Source organism: Solanum verrucosum, unplaced genomic scaffold, assembly GCF_900185275.1.
Source record: "Solanum verrucosum unplaced genomic scaffold, falcon-dt-bn FXZP01000094.1, whole genome shotgun sequence".
Lineage (NCBI taxonomy): Eukaryota > Viridiplantae > Streptophyta > Magnoliopsida > Solanales > Solanaceae > Solanum > Solanum verrucosum.
The window spans coordinates 925,635-944,162 of record NW_026019970.1 but is presented as its reverse complement, the minus strand read 5'-3'; the positions used below and the strand labels follow the sequence as shown (position 1 = coordinate 944,162).

The following is an 18,528-nucleotide window of genomic DNA, read 5'->3' as shown; positions in this document are numbered from 1 at the left end:
TACTTTATCTTTTTGGAGATTCACAGTAGCTCAAATATTATGTGTCCTGGCATACTCCTCTTCTGCTGAATGCAACAAATATGGCCAATATTAATAATATATTTACTAAATATACTTTCATTGTGGTTTCATTTTTTATCTAGAAAGTTAAGAAAATTGACTTACCATAAATTAAATAGATATTCAACTTGAGATGTATGAATTCATATTTGTCTTTTTATTTGAAAAAATAATTTTTTTTATAATATGGATAGATATAACATTTCACGATAATCATATTATTTATTATCATGGTCGTCATGCCGTCGAAACAAAAATAACTTTAGGGGCAATAATTATATACATTAACAAAGAGTGTTAAATCTTTTATCGGTATTAGTTAATTAAATATTTAGAGAGTCAAATCCAACCTCATGTTCCTATTTTGTTAACCCTATCAATTGCATATCCTAACCATTCTGAAATTTCTCCGGCACTTTCACTTTTTTGTACATTATTGTTATATAGACTTTATATGATTAATAAAGGGTATAAAGGTGAAGGATATTTTGGTCAATCAATATTTGTATTCATGCTTTTATAATAACAGCTAGTCTCTATGAACGTGTCTCGCAGGTTAATCTCTGACTATAAAATAATAATTTTATTATTATTTCGTTGGTTCTAAAACACTGCTTCACCTTACCGACGACATGATCATAGATAAGAGGGTGTGAAAGTCGTGAATTATGATAGAAGATTAGTAAATAGTGGAATGTTACATACTTTTGATTTCTATCATCATCTGGTGTTTATGGTATTACGATTATCGCACTATTTTGTTGTTGCTACTATTTTTCTATTAGTTGGTATGATTTCTTCACTGTTGTTTTTCCATTTCATACCTACTTTGAGTTGTTGTATTCATATTGAAGATTCTTTGATAACAACCTCTATACCTCCATAAGATAGCGATCTACGCTCACTTACCCTCTAAATATGTTAGCGTAGACTCTAACCAATTTTAGAACTGTCAGTAGTACTCGACAGCAGGGGCGGACCCACGTGTTGTCCAGGGGTTCACCCGAACCCCCTCGATAAAAAACTACACTGTATATATAAGGTGAATTTTCTGGATTTATGTGGATATATATATTTTGAACCCCCTCAATGACAAGGTGAAGGAGATAGCCCAGCGGCAGCTCCCTTCAATATTAAGCCTGACGTCCAGGGATCGAATCCCTGGGTTAGCGTTCTTTTTTTTTAGTTTTTTACTTTAAGTTTTTTTTATTATTTTAGTTCCAGTTCCGATTTTCATGTTTTTTTTAGTTTTTTTTTAAATAAAAAGTGCTAAAATGTGATGTTAAACCCAAAAAATTCAAGGGTCCCATACTCCCATTCCTAAATGCTAATAACTTTTTCACTTTCCAAATCCCTAAATCACTTTCTTGTTCTTCTCCAACACTCAAAACTCAAATATTAAAATCATCTCCCATAATATTCTATTGTTGATTTGACATATTTTAAAGGGCTAACTTTTTGTTTCACTGTAATCACTTATGTTAGTTTCGAATTTCTTGTAACAAAAATAACTTATTGTACCTATAAACTATATACTAATACTTCCTTGAAAAAAAAATCTGTTGACTTATTTACACGTTTATACTTTTATTTTTCGAACCCCCTGAACGAAAATCCTAGGTCCGCCACTGCTCGACAGAAATCACATCCAAAAATCATTACACTAAATTTTGTTTTGACTGAAAATTCTGCATTAAGTGTACCATTTTCCAACATCCTCCCTTTTATATTTTTAATCCCAATGTATGTATAGGTTAGTTAAAAATTGTTTCCACAAAATGCTACCAACATTATCATTGTCCAATATAAATCGACTTCATAATTTCATTATTTTCCTGGTCAAAATAGACTTCATGGTATCATTATTACCTTATAAAAGGACTGTGTACCGGTTGGTTCTGTTCATTTATGAAGTCTATTGATCTGATATATCGGTTATCAGTTTATAAACAAGATAAACTGTTATAGAACCACTAAGATATTGGATTATCGGTTATCTATCGTTATTGATTGGATTATCGGTTATCGATTCAGTTATTGGTTTAACCGTTGAGATTTAACACAAAAAATAAATCATTGAAATTCACTTAGGAAACAAGAATATATCTTGTTCAAAAGCAAACACTGTCACATTGTAGAATAATTGAGAGGTTGAGACAACCAAAAATAAAGGTAAGAAACTAAACTTTAAGTCAATGACTTTATATACCATATGGTATAAATATAATTATTTAATTTACTACGAGTTATCAGCTAACCTGTCCGTTAAGAAAAAATGTCAAACCGTTAAAAATCGATAATTCGATAATAAAAAAATCTAAACCATTACGCTAAACTAATAGATCATTATCAGTAAACCAATAACTTCACAAGGGATAAGGTTAATGGGCTTAATTAGTGTCCCTTATGAGTGGACCCGATCCAATAATTATTTCCAACAGATAGAAACAGAGGAGATAAGGCAGAACATTTTTCTAAGATATAGTGTTTAGTTTATTCTGTAGGAATCAATAAAAGTGTTTAAATTTGTTCTATTTGTGATAGAGAATTTTCCAACTGTCATAGATGTAGATGGAGAATGGAGTTCAATCAAAGTTAGAATATATTCCTTGATCAACCACTTTACCAATAAGCTTTTTTATTGCTCTTACAACTCGCAAAATTTTTGGAACAATTGATACAACTTACAAGTACTACTCTTATCTTTTGGTCTGCAGTTGATGTGGTTGCTCCTCTACTCGTACTATCAGGAATCATGCAGAAATCGTTTGCTCAAAATTTTGTAAAACTATCATCACTGCGAGTAATTCTTGTTATCTTGTTCTATTGTTTGGTTATGATGGTTTCAGCTAGAGGTAACTAACTCTTTGATAGTAGTTTAGTTGCAAAGCTATATTTAAGCTCTGTCTGTTTCAATTTGTTTGTCTGATTTTGACTTGGACGAGGTTTAGAAAAGTAAAGAATATTTTTAAATCTTCTGCATCTTAAACTAAAGATACGTAAAATGTATCAAAAGAGACGTTTAGTTTTACATATCCTTTGATTGACCTGATATTACTGAACATGTATATTGGTAATTCATTTGTAACGACATTGTTCAGGCTCTCATGTGACTAATCCTGGTATTGAGTCTAATAAAGATGATTTGAAGCAAGATGAGACATCATTATCAGTATCCACAAGGAAACGATTAGAGCCCCTGCATCGCGATACAGAATACAGACTAGTAACAGCAACTCAGGAGCTAGAAATGGAATTAGGAGCTGGTAATTATAACAACTCTAAGACGTGGTTATGGTCTCAACAACAGCAGCCTTTTCAGCTGTGTCTGGCTTGCGAGTGTTGTGTGTCCGCGGCAGAGATGGAGGCAGAGGCAGAGGCAGAGACAGAGCCCAGCAACTGTACAAGCTTGCCTTGTTGCTTTCTTATAGACTGTCAACTCCCTAATAAGCCTTACGGAGTTTGTGCTTTTGTACCTAAGACTTGTAATTGTACCTCTTGTGCTACTCCTCTGCTCTAAGCCTTAACCAGACGTATTCAGCATTTGAAATTTATGAATTTCTTCAACGATCTCAAGTTAATACTATGATTGTGATTGGATTCAGTGTCAAATATTTATAATATTTTGTTGATTTCTTAATATATATATATATATATCTATATACACAAAATTGTTGGGTTCACGATGAACGCGTAAACGAGCTTTTAGATCCTCCCCGGCTAGCTACCAATACCCTCCTTACTTTCATCCCACATTGAAACAAACTCAATTACTAGATCAACACAAATTTAACTCAAATAACCGATAAACATAATGCACTAACTCGTAATTAGAATTACAAAAGGAATTTAAGAACTAAAAGGGAAATTGAAGAACACAGATAGAAGAAAAGGATGAGAAGTAGAACTCAAAGAAAAAGGATGAGGAAATACAAATACTCCATAACAATTTGCATAACGGTTCTTTCAAACTCCTAGTCCTTTTTAACAAATGGTAATTGAGTCTGGATCCAAATAAAACTCTTTAATATTTTACTCGACTCAATAGTTAGAACTGAATCAGTCTCATTCATCCATTTTAGCTCATAGGCCCTTACAGGGTCAGCTTGGTTCACAACACACACGTTCCACAAGAATTCCACGGTAAATAGATGACTAACCATGCCCGCTCTACTATGGTATACTTCCTCTATCTCAATTTAAGTAATATACTTTATTTTTTAGTCAGTTTCAAAAAGAATATCACATTTTTATAACCAAAAGCATTTAAATTTAATAATTCTCTTTTTACCCTTAAAAAATATATGAAGTAATTTCTAGTTATTCAAATGATCAATAAGTGTTTTCAGACTACAAATTTTAAAATGACATCCCTGTGCAAAGTGTAAGTCATTGGGACATCGTAGTAGGAAATCCTAGACTTTATTTAAAGCAGGTAACAGAAATAATACAAATTTCTTGAAATTTACATAAATAGAATAAATTGAATATTACAAGGAGTCCTTTAAGTACATCCTACTACGATGTCCTACTGACTTACAAAAAGGAGTCTTAAGTTATATAAAAGTGTATAAATACCTTTGACTAGAAACATATTGTCATATAACTATTCACTTTCGGTAAAAATTCTTTCTTTACCAAAAAAAAAAAAAAACTAAAGATATTACTTTCCTTTACTACTATATAGAGAAGTGTAGAAGCAGCATCTTTTGATCGACATATATGTTTTTAGTCAAAGATATTTATATTTTTTTTATATTTTTTGTTATAATATTTTTTTGTTTTAGCCTTTTTGAATATTTAAATATCTTTAAAGAAAAACTAAAGATATTAGTTTACTTTACTACTCTATAGAAAAGTGTAGAAGCGCATCTCTCAATCGACATGCGTGTTTCTAGTCAAAGGTATTTATGTAATTTTAATATTTTTTGTTATAATTTTTTTTCTTTTTAGCCTTTTTGAATATTTAAAAGTCTTTAAAAAATCCTATAAATCACAATAATCAATAACTTAAAATGTTTAAATTTTAATAGTCATAAAAAATTTGATTGACTCTCGAAATTCTATTGATGCAACATAAATTAGGATAGAGCAAGTAACATATATTATTTGAAAAATGACATGAAAATCACAATAATTAGCAACTTAAATTTGATGGACTCTTAAAATCCTATCAGTGCCACGTAGAGCTGTCAAAATGGGTTGACCCAACCAAATCCAACTCTAACGGGCTAGAGAGTTAAATGGGTTAGGACTAGCTGACCCTTTTAGTTAAAGGACCTATAAAATAGTAGCACAACCCAGCCCTAAGCGGGCCACAGGTTAGGACGGGTCGACCCTTCAACCAAAAAATGAACAACATTGGTGTCTTAGAAAGATTATCTAAGAGTATCGAACATTGATATCTAATCAATACATACAAAAATTCATTTATGAATTACACACTTCAATGAATACTTACAAAAATACATAATAGTCAAGATACATCACCGTAAGATTCATCCGAGCAAAAAATATTACATGATCACTTTTTTCATAAACAAAACAACAAAGAGGAAATGGAAAATTTAAAAATAAAAGTAGACTTGATGTTAGTGGGCTAATGGCCGTAAAATGTAAGAGATATGCAAATGAGTTGCACTTGATTTCATAATTTTTAAATATATTTTGATAAAATCTTTACAAGTAAAGACTACTAAAATATGTATAATAAATATTTTTAACCCACGGGTTGGGCTCTAAGGCTCGCGGGTTGAGCATATGAGGCTAGCGGGCCAAATAAGGCTGAGCTAAAAAGCCTTGTTCCTAAATGGGCAAAAATTAGGTTCAACACTACTTATTTTAAGGGTTGGATTGAGCTGACTTAACGGGCCAAACCCATTTTGACACCTCTAGTGCCACATAAATTAAAACACATGAAGTAATATATATTATTTAAAAATAATATAAAAATATTATAAATTATGATAAATAAAAACTAAAAATATTTCAAAACAATAATTTTAAAAAAATAATTTTCTAAATTTCAATTATGTCACATAATTTGGATATCTAGTTTTTTAAGATTTAGTTTCACATCTTCATGTTTGTTAAGCCGCCCTAGTGGTAATTTATTACTTTATGAGGAATCCACCTTCAGTAAAGACAAATAAGAAACAACAACAAATGCGCAAGCGGTACACAAGACCAAGAGTAAAGCATTAACCTTGATATACCTAATGTGATGCGATTAGGTTGCTCCTTCCTTAATCAGAGGTTTTGAGTTTGAAATATGAGTATGAAATTCTTTTTATAAAGTGTTACCCTCTGAATGAAGTCTTATCAAACGTGAATCTAAATTAATTGAATTTCAATATAGATATCGAACACTGAATGAAATACTAAAAAAAACCTTGATATAGCTAATTAAGAAGAGAATGATCATGAATCATGTATAATTACCAGGACTAACGTCAAAACATTGGACTTAGATATTCATAAACATATCGTTCGATATTTACTTCTTTTGTTCTAAATTATATGATATTTTGTTTATTCACTTGAGATTTAAATTACAAAAATTTTGACTATTAAATTTATAAGAAAAAAATTTACTATATTGACATGAGAAGATTGTAATTTATAATACTTTTGTATAATTTTTTAATATTTTAATTTTAATTTTAAAATATTCAATTAATGCAATTTAATTTACTTTTAACAATTATTTTACTTTTTACTCCCTCCCTTTACTCCTTTGATAACTCGAACTTATAACTTTAGATTTGAAAATAGTGAGAAATGTTTACCATCCGAGCAACTTTCTCTCGTCCTTAACGATGAGAGAAATATTCTTGCTAGGTGTGACTACTTTCAAGCATTTCGATTTTAGAATTTTCTTTGTTTTTCGTAGAAACTTGGCTTTTAGTATGGAAAATGCGTAAGCTGTATTAGGTAATTAAATAGTAAAATCCAAATTGGAGTTGGTCCAATAAGAAAGCAGGACCCTATATAAGCACATAGACTTCAGGGTGGTTGTAATTGTAATAATTGGCTGGTAATTAAGGTTGCCATGCCTCAGACTCGAGTGCGGGTGTCGATACGGGTGCGAATCTATATATTGGATCCTTCGTGATTTAGTTTTAAAGATTCGGAGATATAGATTCATGTACGGATATTAATGCGGGGATTCGCCTAAATATAATTAAAATATCTAAACATAGAGTTATAAAACCTAAATTATGAGATATTGTGTAGAGAAGTTGAGGAGAATCCGAAAAGGAGATCAAAGGAAAAGGAGCGGCATAGAAATTTCTATATAAAATGTATTTCATTTCCTTCAATTTCACCTTAGCTCTTTTGTATTGATTATGAAATCATTAAAATTGTCAAGACTTTCCCCCATCAATTTTGGTCAAAGTACCCAAAATAGGTTGACCAATTCAGATACGGATCTCATACCCACGCCCACATCCATATCGTGTCGATACATGTGCGGCACCAAAAATGAAGAGTCCAAGCAACTTAGGCGATGCATATTGCTTTTCTGGCCTTTTGCTGAGATCAAGTCCAATATTTCTTCTCGTCGGTCTAATATTTGATATAAGTCATTGATATATATATATATATATATATATATATATATATATTCAATTCTACCAATATAAGTTGTGGTGCAATGATGAGATTATTTCACATTTAATCAGAGTTCTCTGATTCGAACCTTGGATAATTAAGGAGAATATCTTGTTGGGAGCGTTACCCCACATGAACCATGTAGTACGCAATTCTAATTTAGTCGAGGCTCCAATGCAAACTCCCCGAATGGAAAATCAACAAAAAATATTATTGATTCATTTTTTTTTTATGTGTACTCCACTCAAGAAAAAAGTAATATTTGTTGAAGTGGGTAAGCATGAATATACTCTTATTTATTTTATTAGATATATTCTTCCTACGTTTTTTACGGGTGATTTTGATTTTTTATGGGCCAAAATACGTGTAGATTTTCTTTAATAATGGGAGGCAGTAAGTAATATTCAATGTTAAGATCTCTATTTATTCTTATATTATGTTAAGAATTGAATCTAAGATTTAACTCAATTGTAATAACTAACTTGAAAGGTGGAGACCACCAAATCATATAAACATACCACACATTCTATAAGAACCAAATTTTCAACACCCTTACATATCTAGAACGTGAATAATATAATTAGGAAGCCAACATCGAGAAACCAAGAATTAGATGTGTTTTTTTTTTCTTTAAAAATTTGAGGTGGGGAAGCGGAAATGTGGGAGTGGATTACAACATGGGAATTGAATCCTCACCAATAAAGCGAGAATTCAGATTACCAACCAACTAAGATTCCTCTGGATGCGCTTAATTATATGCTCAAGGTTAATTTTTTGTGTTCTTCTTTCTTTCCTTCCTATTTTTTCGACCAAAATATATAGGGGGATTACTCTTCCAGTGGGCAACTAACCTATACCATTAATCATAATTAGTTTATTAATATAAACTTTAGAGAGATCTATACCTATAATATTATTATTATTTTATGTAACTAGGAATAATGGAAGTGGACATAAGGCCAGCTGGCCCTACCTCAATTTGATCCTGATATTTAACATTGTTAATAGCCACTTGACTTAATACCATCCACTAATAATTTCTTATTACTAATTAAACAAACATAAATTAGTTGCTAAAGAATGACCTCATTTTATTTTTAGTCAGTTAAAAAAAAAATGACTTCTTTCTTTTTTGGTAACATTTTAATTTTAGCTTTTCACGTGACATGTTTAAGGTCACAAGATTAAAGGACAATTTTGTACATTTGACGTAACTTTAATTTAGGACCACAAGATTCAAAAGTCTTCTTTATTTTATTGAACTTCGTGTCAAGTCAAACTAGATCATTCTTTTAGAAATGGAGGGAGTATAATATAGGTATCTCTTTCCACATAAATACATTAATTCTTGTAGCATGGCCAATAATCTTCCAAATTCTTAATTAGAATAGTTAATTAATATTTTGCGTACTAAGTTTATAACACATTCGAACGCGACAAAGACTCGTCATCTTCCACTATGTTTAGATCAAAAATTAAATAGGGAGATTATATATATTAATCATATTATAAAATAGGAGTAATAATTATAATAATCTTGTTCTAATCTAATTATGTTTATTAAGAGATCAACAAGGGCAAGTATACTACAACCATCTTACTTGCATACATGTCAAAAATTCATCCATCATATCATCCTAAAAATTTGGGATGCAAACGTCTTGTTTATAACAAAGACGATGATCGCGAATATAATAATAATAATCGTCTTCCTCCTCCTCCTCTTCCTCGTCTAGCTCGTGTAATAACAAGTAGACCACAGGTTAATTCCCCGTCTATCTTCACGGTTTGGAAGAAATCGAGTATGAGTTTTCAAGGTACGGATGGATTCACGGTGTTCAATAAGCAAGGGAGGTTAGTTTTTCGGGTTGACAACTATACCCGAAGGAAGAATCGGGCCATCGCTAGCCGGGGCAGCCGATCCGGCGGACTAGTACTCATGGACGCACAGGGTAAACCTCTCTTAACATTGAGACCACAGGTACGTGCTTCATCTTCATTTCTTGTTATAAATCAAGACTGAATACATCGATAGCCCTTTTAACTTGTTAGTCAATTTCATTTAGACACTCAAGATTATGACATGTTCTTCTTAAGCACTTCTTAAATACATGATTCATATTAGATACTAGATACTTCTGATTCAAATTTTTGCTAAAATTTCTACAGTGTTCTCAAGTGTTCATTACTATGTATAATATATCACTTCCTTTGATTATACGTGTTAGCCGCAGTAAACTGTAAATCAAACATATTTCAATTGATGTTGATGTGTATATTAAAGAAAGTGTCATATTTTGTGTGACTAACTGGAATATATACATGACTATATATTCAGGTGCTAAACTAGAACAAACTATAGTTCAAGTATCTAAATGAAAATTACTGGTAAATTCAAATGAGTATTGATATTCAAGCATTAATCAATTTAAGAATTATATATATATAACAGATGAACGCACAATTACAATATGAATGGAATGGATATAGCGGAGGAGAAGATGATGACGGATCCACTCCTTTATTCGTAATGAGAAGACCTCCATCATCTTTGTTCGCGATGATGGGAGCAAGCATGACGACTTCGTCATGCCAAGCTCAAGTATTTGCTGCGGGAGAGAATAATAATAATAATGTCATGGACATGAAAAAGAGGCAGTGGAAGCCAAATTACAGAGTGGAGGGTTCTTTTCGTAGGCGAAATTGCAACATCACAAATTCAGATGGTCATATTGTAGCAAATATATCGCGAAAAATAGCTAACGCGACTACTCACACCACTATTTTGATTAGCGACGATGTTTTTAGCTTGATGGTACAACCAGGATTTGAACCTCATATTTTTATGGCTTTTGTTATTATTTTGGATCGTATGTATCCTAACTCATACACTCCCCTTATTTGTTCTGAATGTAATTGATTTTTATCTCTAAATTATCAAATTCAATTTGTTGATAAAATCGTTGTGGGAGTTCGTTGAAAGCAATTTGAAGACTAAGGCATATTCTGTAAGGGTAAAAGAGTCATTTTATTCTAACAGTAATTATCAATTTGTTAGTTAGTTAACCACCCATTCGGAAGTTAATTAGCAGTAATTAACATACTCAGCCAATACAATAGGTAATAATACTAACTATTTTTTGATGTTTAACTAACAAACAAGAGTGATTTAAAAACATAGATAGGGGTGACAATTTCAATCCATATAAGTGGAAGGAGTTCATTTAACTCATAGTAACTAAATAGACCACTCATATTTTTTAAATGGGTAATATAAGTTTTAACCTATTTTAAAAGATCATATAAATATGAAGAAAGTGGGTAAAATATGGAAATCCAAATAGACCCATAGATCACCCACTCACTTATAACTTTTTTAAAAAAAAAGGAAACTTACGTAAATTCCACTAGTTTAGAACCTAATTACTTAGATACACACTCTAGTTTGCAATATTACGAATCTTACCAGATTTTGGTGTGTCCAGCTATGTTCAGATACATGTATCTCCGGATATATGTGGTCAAAATCAAGTGTAATTTGTTCTAGATACATTGTATCTAAGTGCATTTGCATATATCTAAGATACATAGACAAATCTCGTTCGCCCTCCTCATTCTCACTCTCTACTCTCCTATGTATTCCGTATCTCAGATATATGTGAATCACCCTAGATACATGCATATTTATGTATCTAGTGTGGTTCGCATGTATATGAGTTACATGACTGTCTCACTCGCCTCCCTAATTCTCATATAGCTCGCATCTCTCCCTATTTTAATATATTTGGTAGCAAAAATACATCTTTAAAGTGTATCTTCCTCAATATATGGTAGAAACTCTTAATAGTTGTAAGATAAATAATTATTTAAAAGTATAGGTAGAAGTAATATACATGATATGAATGTATGTCTAATAGGTAGTTTTCCAAAAAACAAAGGGTAACTTACAAAAATCCCACTAGTTTAGTACCTAAATTACCTCCCTTTCCTTCACTTTTCATTATTACGAAATTCAATATTATTTAGACTTCAGATACATGTATCTGATGCATCTAGATACACGTATCTCAGATATATGAGGTCAAAGTTAAGTGTAATTGTGGATTCACATGTATCTGATTCTCTTGCTCGCATTTGTCCTATCTCGTTATCCTCTCTCACTCACTTCTCTCTCTCTTTTATTATATTTGGTAGTAAAAATATATGTATCTAGGTGTATTTGATTTGAAATCTCATATAATTTAGTAAGACAATACGTAATTATTTCAAACTATAGAAATATTAATAAAGAAATAATACATAAATATGACCCTAACTTGACTTTAGTGGACAACTAAACCCTGCAACACTTAAACTTGTATAAAATTGAACAAATAGACACATTCGTCTACATGACAATTTTGTGTCCTACGTGTATTATGCAAGTTTAAATGTTTACTTGTGCACACTCAAAGTTGGAGGTCATAGTTGTCCGCTGACCCAAGTTAAGGGTCATGTTTATATAATTTTCCCAAAAAAGGAAATCGGAATACAAAGCAAGAGAAAACAAAGTAAAAGCCAAAAGGCCCAAAATGAAAAAAGAGAGAATCAAATTAGGCCTCAAAGCCCAAACCCGATTTGAAAAAAGAGACAAACCCCTTCTCTCCTCTGCTCTCAATCATCTTCTCCGATAGCTCGGAGAGTCGCCGGAGTGAGAGCAGCATCGCAAGGATCGATCTCCTTACTTTTTATTTCTCGCCTTTCATACGGTGGTGAAAACCCTAACACAAAAGGGAAAGTGAAGAGCGGTTCCGATGAAGCTTCTGGAAGATAAAGAGGGCAATTCGCCGGAGTTCAATGGAGGTCTGTCTTCTCATTCTCCTACAATTTCCACTGACATAGGTGTTTTTGTTTCATTACTCAAGAGAACGACTTGAATTTAACTCAATCGATTAACAATTTTATTTCTTCAACTTCTCCATGTGAGATGCTTATAACTGAGTATACTAATTGTTGTTCTACAACTCTTGTAATTGCTTTAGATTGCCTATAACCATTACATAAGCATGTTTATCTGTTGCGTGAGATTAAAAACCATGTCTAATTTGACTGTTCATAGGTTAGCTATGAGCCTATGATAAATTACCCTTTCATTAACCAAGTAATCGAAATAGTCCTTAATGTACAGAAAAGTGATCCTTTTACTCCATATATACCATGTAATTGAGATAGTCTTTAGTGTATGAAAATATTGATCCTTTTAGTCGTAACTCTTGAAAGTAAACAAAAGCATGTTTAGTTAATTAGCAACTCGAGTGAGTTGGATAAAAGCATCGAAAGAATGGGAGTGAAACCTCTCGGCCCATAACCAAATCTTATATGATGGCAAGAAAGGCCAACTTTTTCTACCTTTGATGAAAACACTTGCACCAATAACTAATATATGGTTTTGCGTTCGAAATCATAACCCAACTGTGAGTGTTGATGCAAGAGCAAAACTATGTTATAAGGAAAGCAATGAAATTGTATGCTCCATTGTTGCTAGTAAATTACTCTTTGTTCCCGTTCTTCTGGTCGTATCAATTTGGTCTTCAACTCCTCATAGCATTAGAATTTATTAATGATCAGGTTGTAGCCATGAGAATTACAGAAATAAACTTAGATTAGTAGGCATTTGATTCTAGTCTGAACCTTTAGCTTATAAAAGGTTTTGGCATAACAATAGAATAATAACAAAAAACTGCAGCAACAAAGAGCTTGCAGGAACTCAAAAACAATTGCTAACTCAGTTTTTTTTTAATTTTTAAAATGCACAAAACCTGCTCCCTAAAGCAGAGTACGAGTAAATAAAGAAGAGTAATAATACTGTCTAACATAATGGAATAAGTCTTCAAAACACCAAGTGCAGTATCAATGTTAACAGCCTATCTGGTTGTGACCAACTAAAATCAACATTAACAGCTTCTAGATTAGTATGTTCTCTGGTCTGAGATATGACGAGAACAGGATAACGTTGATATATTGAAGCATAATGCAAAGCTGACTATGTTAAATTGTACCCTCAGCCACACCATGATCTTTTTCTCGTGGAAATTCTCTTGAATAACCAATTCTGCTTTGATATTCTATTTGTAGGTCTTTTTAATGGAAATATATTTGGCTGTGCCTAAAAAAAAAAACTGATTGTATATAATGGAGGAGAAAACTTTGTTATCTGTAAAAATCTATACATTTTCTTCCAATTACTTCTCAATGACTCAAATTCCTATGTTTGGTAATTACATTGCCTAGTTAGTGATCTATCATCTACTATACAAAATTTACAGGTCAATCTGAAATATGTATGATTGAGCTGTGTTTAATTTTCTGAAGTAGCAAGAACTAGATGATCTCCATCTCTTATCAGTGCAATGTCCTCAATAAGTGCTCCATCTTCAGTTAGTACTTCAGTGAGAGAGATGCCAAATTTCTCAGCACCGATATCAAGTAGCTCTTGTATGGAATCCGGCAGAGGCACAACTCTTCTACGCATATCAGCTTTCTCTAGACAACCGATGGTTATTCTGCCTGGAATTTTTGAATTTCCAATTTTAGTTGAAGAATATTCTGGACCTATCAGTGAATTCTGAAAGAAATTAGCCCTTCTTCTCAATCTGCCGTTGGACGAACCATTTTCGCTAGCTACCAATGTTGTTTCTTCAGGAGTGAAGATATGTTGTATATCTTCTAATACTGTAGTCATCATTGGGTCTGTTTGCTCTTTCAAATGCTGAAGGAGATTGTTCATGATTATTGTCCTGTCTCCTATATTTGCTTTAACGATGTTGAAAAATGAAGTGCGATCCAAGCGTAGCAGTTGGGATATTCTTTTGGTTCGAACAGTAAAAAGTTGAGGCTTACAGCAAAGGATACCAACTTCTCCACAAACATCCCCTGCCGTCAACTCGCCAACTACATGATCCATACCATTCCTGTGTGATATAAGATCCACTGCTCCAGTTACAAGGATGTAGAGATCTGTAGATGCTTCATTTTGCAAAATGACATCCTCTTTTGGAGGGAAATACTCTGCCTTCATCTCAGAAATCAGTTGAAAAAGTAAGTCATGTGATACCCCCTGGAATAAGTAGGCCTTATCCACCAGTGAATAGAATAGATGATGTGAAATGGCAGATCGAATAGCTCTGGGTAGTGTTTCAAGAGTTTCTTGCTGCTGCAGACCTTCCGTATCTGTTCTGTGCATCATAGACAAGTGATCTAGCATCTGTTCTTCAAGTCGAACAGGCAGATTATTCCTTTGTGCAAAGCTTGAGGCAGCTTGAATAGCATCCCTAAATTTCTGCGTCTTATTGGTTCCATGGACAACCAAGTTGGTCATGTTTCCAATAAGATATGCAGTCAGCCCGAGGTCGAATAACATGTAAACCATGGTGAATATCATTTCCTCTGTAGTGACAGCATGCAAATCCCCATAGCCAGTTGTTGTAAGAGTTGTAATGGACCAATACATAGACATTACATAAAGATCCCAGATACTCCTATCATGAAGATTTCCCAGTGAAAGCCATGTTTTACTAACGTCTGTAATCCGAGCAGCAAGAAAGTAGTAGAAGCAGCCAGCAGAATGAACAGCAAAAAGAGTGACACATACAAGCTTGAGTACTCGAATCCCAAAGTAACTCAACTTATTGTTTTTCTCCAATTCGACAAACATGGCACTGACTCTTCTGAGACGCCAGAGACGAAGCATACTCAAGAATCCATATGATTGAAGAATACGAGGCAATGCTTCGTAAGGGATAGTGGATATGAAATCAAAGATAAATCCATATTTTATATACCTCAAAGCAATGCGCTTTGGGTCATCAATCATAGTGTAAGTTGATTTATCAAGATATGCAACAAAGAACAATGAGAGGATAATGTCAATGGCAAAAAAGAAATTGACTATGTTATCTAAGATGGCAATAAGTCCTTGAGGTCTTTCTAGAAATCCAATCTGAAAAGGTGATGCCCATGCTGTGTAGAAAACAAGAAGCACCAAAAATGCGTCCCAAACCTTGTAACGGGGATTAATAGGGGAGATGATGTAGTTACGGAGCCTAATTTTGCTATCACTATGGCCGCCAAGAGAAGGAAGAATACCACTGTTAATACAATAATGAGAGCTTATATCCTCCATTGAATACACTCGAACCTCGACGCCGGCCTCTGCCACCCTCTCTTGTCTGTGTGAGAACTAAACGTTATGTTATATAGAAGAGATAGTCATTATTCTTATGGGAAAAGGATTAGGACTACTTGTTGAAGGCATAACACGTCTTTCCTTTCCTTATTATATTCTACTTACACTTTTTTAGATGAGAGACTATTTAATATTTAAATATCAAGATTATATTACATTAACGAGCCTAATTTATATTACACATTACGTTTTTGGAAACTTTTTTATAAACCTGTATTACGAGCGCAATCCTTTTCATTGTAGGACTGTGACACGCACAAATTACTATACAAGTCCTCTGTTTTCATGATTTTTGTTTTCTCAAAAAAGATGTATGGAAAGGTGAAAAGAAAAACTTTTTTAATTATTAGTATAAAAGAATAGTTGAAATTTTATTAAAATAATATGCTCAATAAGTTAGACTAAAATTTAATAACTAGGATCATTAATCTTTAATATCGTGCGGATGCTTACACTAAACTACAATTAATAGCTAGGATCGATATTCTTTAATATCCTGCAGATGCTAACACTAATACATATATAATTCATCCTAAGGATAGATAACTTATTATGCCAAAAAAATGAATGCAATAACTAAATGATTTTGAAATCTCTTGTGAGGATGAATCTACACTTTGAGAAGTCTGAGTGGCATGTGTCTCACCATCTCGAGGGCACCAGTTCCTCTTCAAAGGAAGGTTTTGGTGCTGAAGTTGCTAGAAATTCTTGATTAAATTTTCATTTTTCTTATCAAGTATCTCAACTCTAAGTGCTTCTTTCACAAGTATATAAGCCTCCAAGGAAGGAGTTACATCTCCATGAATACTTCCTAAGTGTTGCTTAAACCGATAAAAACCAGAAACAATTTTACCACAATAGTTGCACTTAATTTTTAGCTTCTTCTAATCAACTGCCACACCATGTTATTGAATATCAATTTTATATTGAGTCATTTCCCACGTTTATATTGAATTTTCTTCAACTACAAAACTACAATCCATGAGTTGTTAAGACCTCTTTAAACTATAGAGTACCCATAACGTTCATTCTGAAACCTCTAGTTATGGGTACTCTCTAGTTTAAAGATGTTTTAACAACTCATGGATTGTAGTTTGGCAGTTGAAGAACACTCAATATAAAGGTGGGAAATGACCCCAGAAAAAAATTGACATTCATCAACATGGTATGGCAACTGATCAGAAGAAGTCGAGAATTAAGTGCAACTATTGTGGTAAAGTTGTTTCTAGTTTTTATCGACTTAAGTACCACTTAGGAGGTATTCGTGGAGATGTGACTCCTTGCTTGGAGACTCCTACACTTGTGAAAGAAGCACTTAAAGTTGAGATACTTGATAGAAAAAATGAAAACTTAATCAAGAATTTCGAGTAACTTCAGCACCCAAATCTTCCTTAGAAGAGGAATTGGTGCCCTCGAGATGGTGAGACATATGTCGCTCAGACTTCTAAAAGTGTAGATTATCCTCACAAATAGATAATGATATACAATCTACGATAAGCATATACAAATGTATCAATAGGATAATTATATACAAGTTAAGCTAAGCGTATACAAGGTCAAGTGGGTGAAAGGAGTTGGTGGTGTTATCCAAGTTGTCCCCATATAAGGGGATGTTTGGGCTCTGTATAGGAATATGTCTCCTAAATTGAATGTGCTAACTCCGAATAAGATGATATACAACTTTGATTCAGTGGAAATGCTTGGTGACTACACTGAGAAAAAATTAGGTGTCACAATTCATCCATTAGTCAAAGTAGTTGTCTTCATGTTGGTATTCCGTCAGCATTTGAATGCTCAATATTTTCATAATCAGAGGGAAGAGATGTTCCGCTTCTCTCTTTAGATCCCTTCATATATGCTCACTGATCAAGAAGCACCAAATGCTCCCTCTAGTTGTTGGGAGTTGGATTCTGCAGCTCTACCTTTAAAACTTCTTAGAGTGATGTCAGATGTTGAAATATAGGCTCAGGGAAAAATGGCAAATACTTCAAACATAGAAAGGACATGTGGTGAAAGCAAAGACTTACAGATGTCCTATGTGGTTGGAAACAACAATTTGACAAAGTGTGAAGAGACTCCTAGAGATTCCATGATTGTCGTGAAACAACCCATAGTGACATATTTGGAAAGAAGAAGGAGAAAGTAGAAGCGAGTACCATTGAAGCCAAGAGAGAAACAAGCTCGGTTTCTACCGAGGACTTCTAGACAATGTCGGGAGATCTCATTAATATTAGCCACGACATGTGATTCAGTTATGATATAACCATTAATTTTCTTCGAAATCTCAACACAACCATAAGATCCACCACTAGGTTCCATGTTTAGCTCTTCGATAAATAGTTTGTCAACTACAGAGCTTCTGACAATAATATTTTTAGTCTCTTTATTTGAAATTAAGACTTCAGCTTCATCATAAATTTTGTCTTCATCTTTTCCATTTGCTTCCTATGTTTGATTCCATAATTTAAGACTCCTAGAGATTCCATGATTATTGTCAGTATTTATTAGAAATGGGGCAGCAAAAAGAATTGATTGAAATATCTCTCAATATTGCTATTAATTATAATAGGGCTTTAAATAGCCAACTTGATAACATAATGCAGAAAATGTTCATAACAAAAATTCAAAAA

At 32.9% G+C, this 18,528-nt stretch overlaps 2 protein-coding genes and 1 pseudogene across 3 annotated transcripts; 2 read left to right on the top strand and 1 right to left on the bottom strand.

The window, feature by feature from the left end:
• The first annotated feature begins 2,815 nt into the window (after positions 1-2,815).
• Positions 2,816-3,598, top strand: LOC125817161 (uncharacterized). Its single transcript, XM_049496719.1, has 2 exons — positions 2,816-2,915; positions 3,162-3,598. Exons 1-2 carry the CDS (start codon positions 2,816-2,818, stop codon positions 3,578-3,580), a joined length of 519 nt encoding a protein of 172 aa, XP_049352676.1. The 3' UTR covers positions 3,581-3,598.
• A 5,629-nt stretch (positions 3,599-9,227) lies between these two features.
• LOC125817160 (protein LURP-one-related 5-like) lies at positions 9,228-10,629 on the top strand (annotated as a pseudogene). Its single transcript, XR_007442278.1, has 2 exons — positions 9,228-9,655; positions 10,127-10,629. The product of XR_007442278.1 is annotated as a protein LURP-one-related 5-like (transcript).
• Positions 10,630-13,996: 3,367 nt separating this feature from the next.
• Positions 13,997-15,934, bottom strand: LOC125817152 (potassium channel AKT3-like). Its single transcript, XM_049496713.1, has one exon. The coding sequence runs from the start codon at positions 15,833-15,835 to the stop codon at positions 14,012-14,014; it is 1,824 nt and encodes a 607-aa protein (XP_049352670.1). The 5' UTR covers positions 15,836-15,934; the 3' UTR covers positions 13,997-14,011.
• Between the last annotated feature and the right edge of the window lie 2,594 nt (positions 15,935-18,528).

What these genes read in the sequence shown, in the direction of transcription:
- LOC125817161 (XM_049496719.1), top strand. Translation starts at nt 2,816, where the DNA reads ATGCAGAAATCGTTTGCTCAAAATTTTGTAAAACTATCATCACTGCGA. An exon ending in TATGATGGTTTCAGCTAGAG is followed by an intron (nt 2,916 to 3,161) that starts GTAACTAACTCT and finishes GACATTGTTCAG; the next exon opens with GCTCTCATGTGACTAATCCT.
- LOC125817152 (XM_049496713.1), bottom strand. Translation starts at nt 15,835, where the DNA reads ATGGAGGATATAAGCTCTCATTATTGTATTAACAGTGGTATTCTTCCT.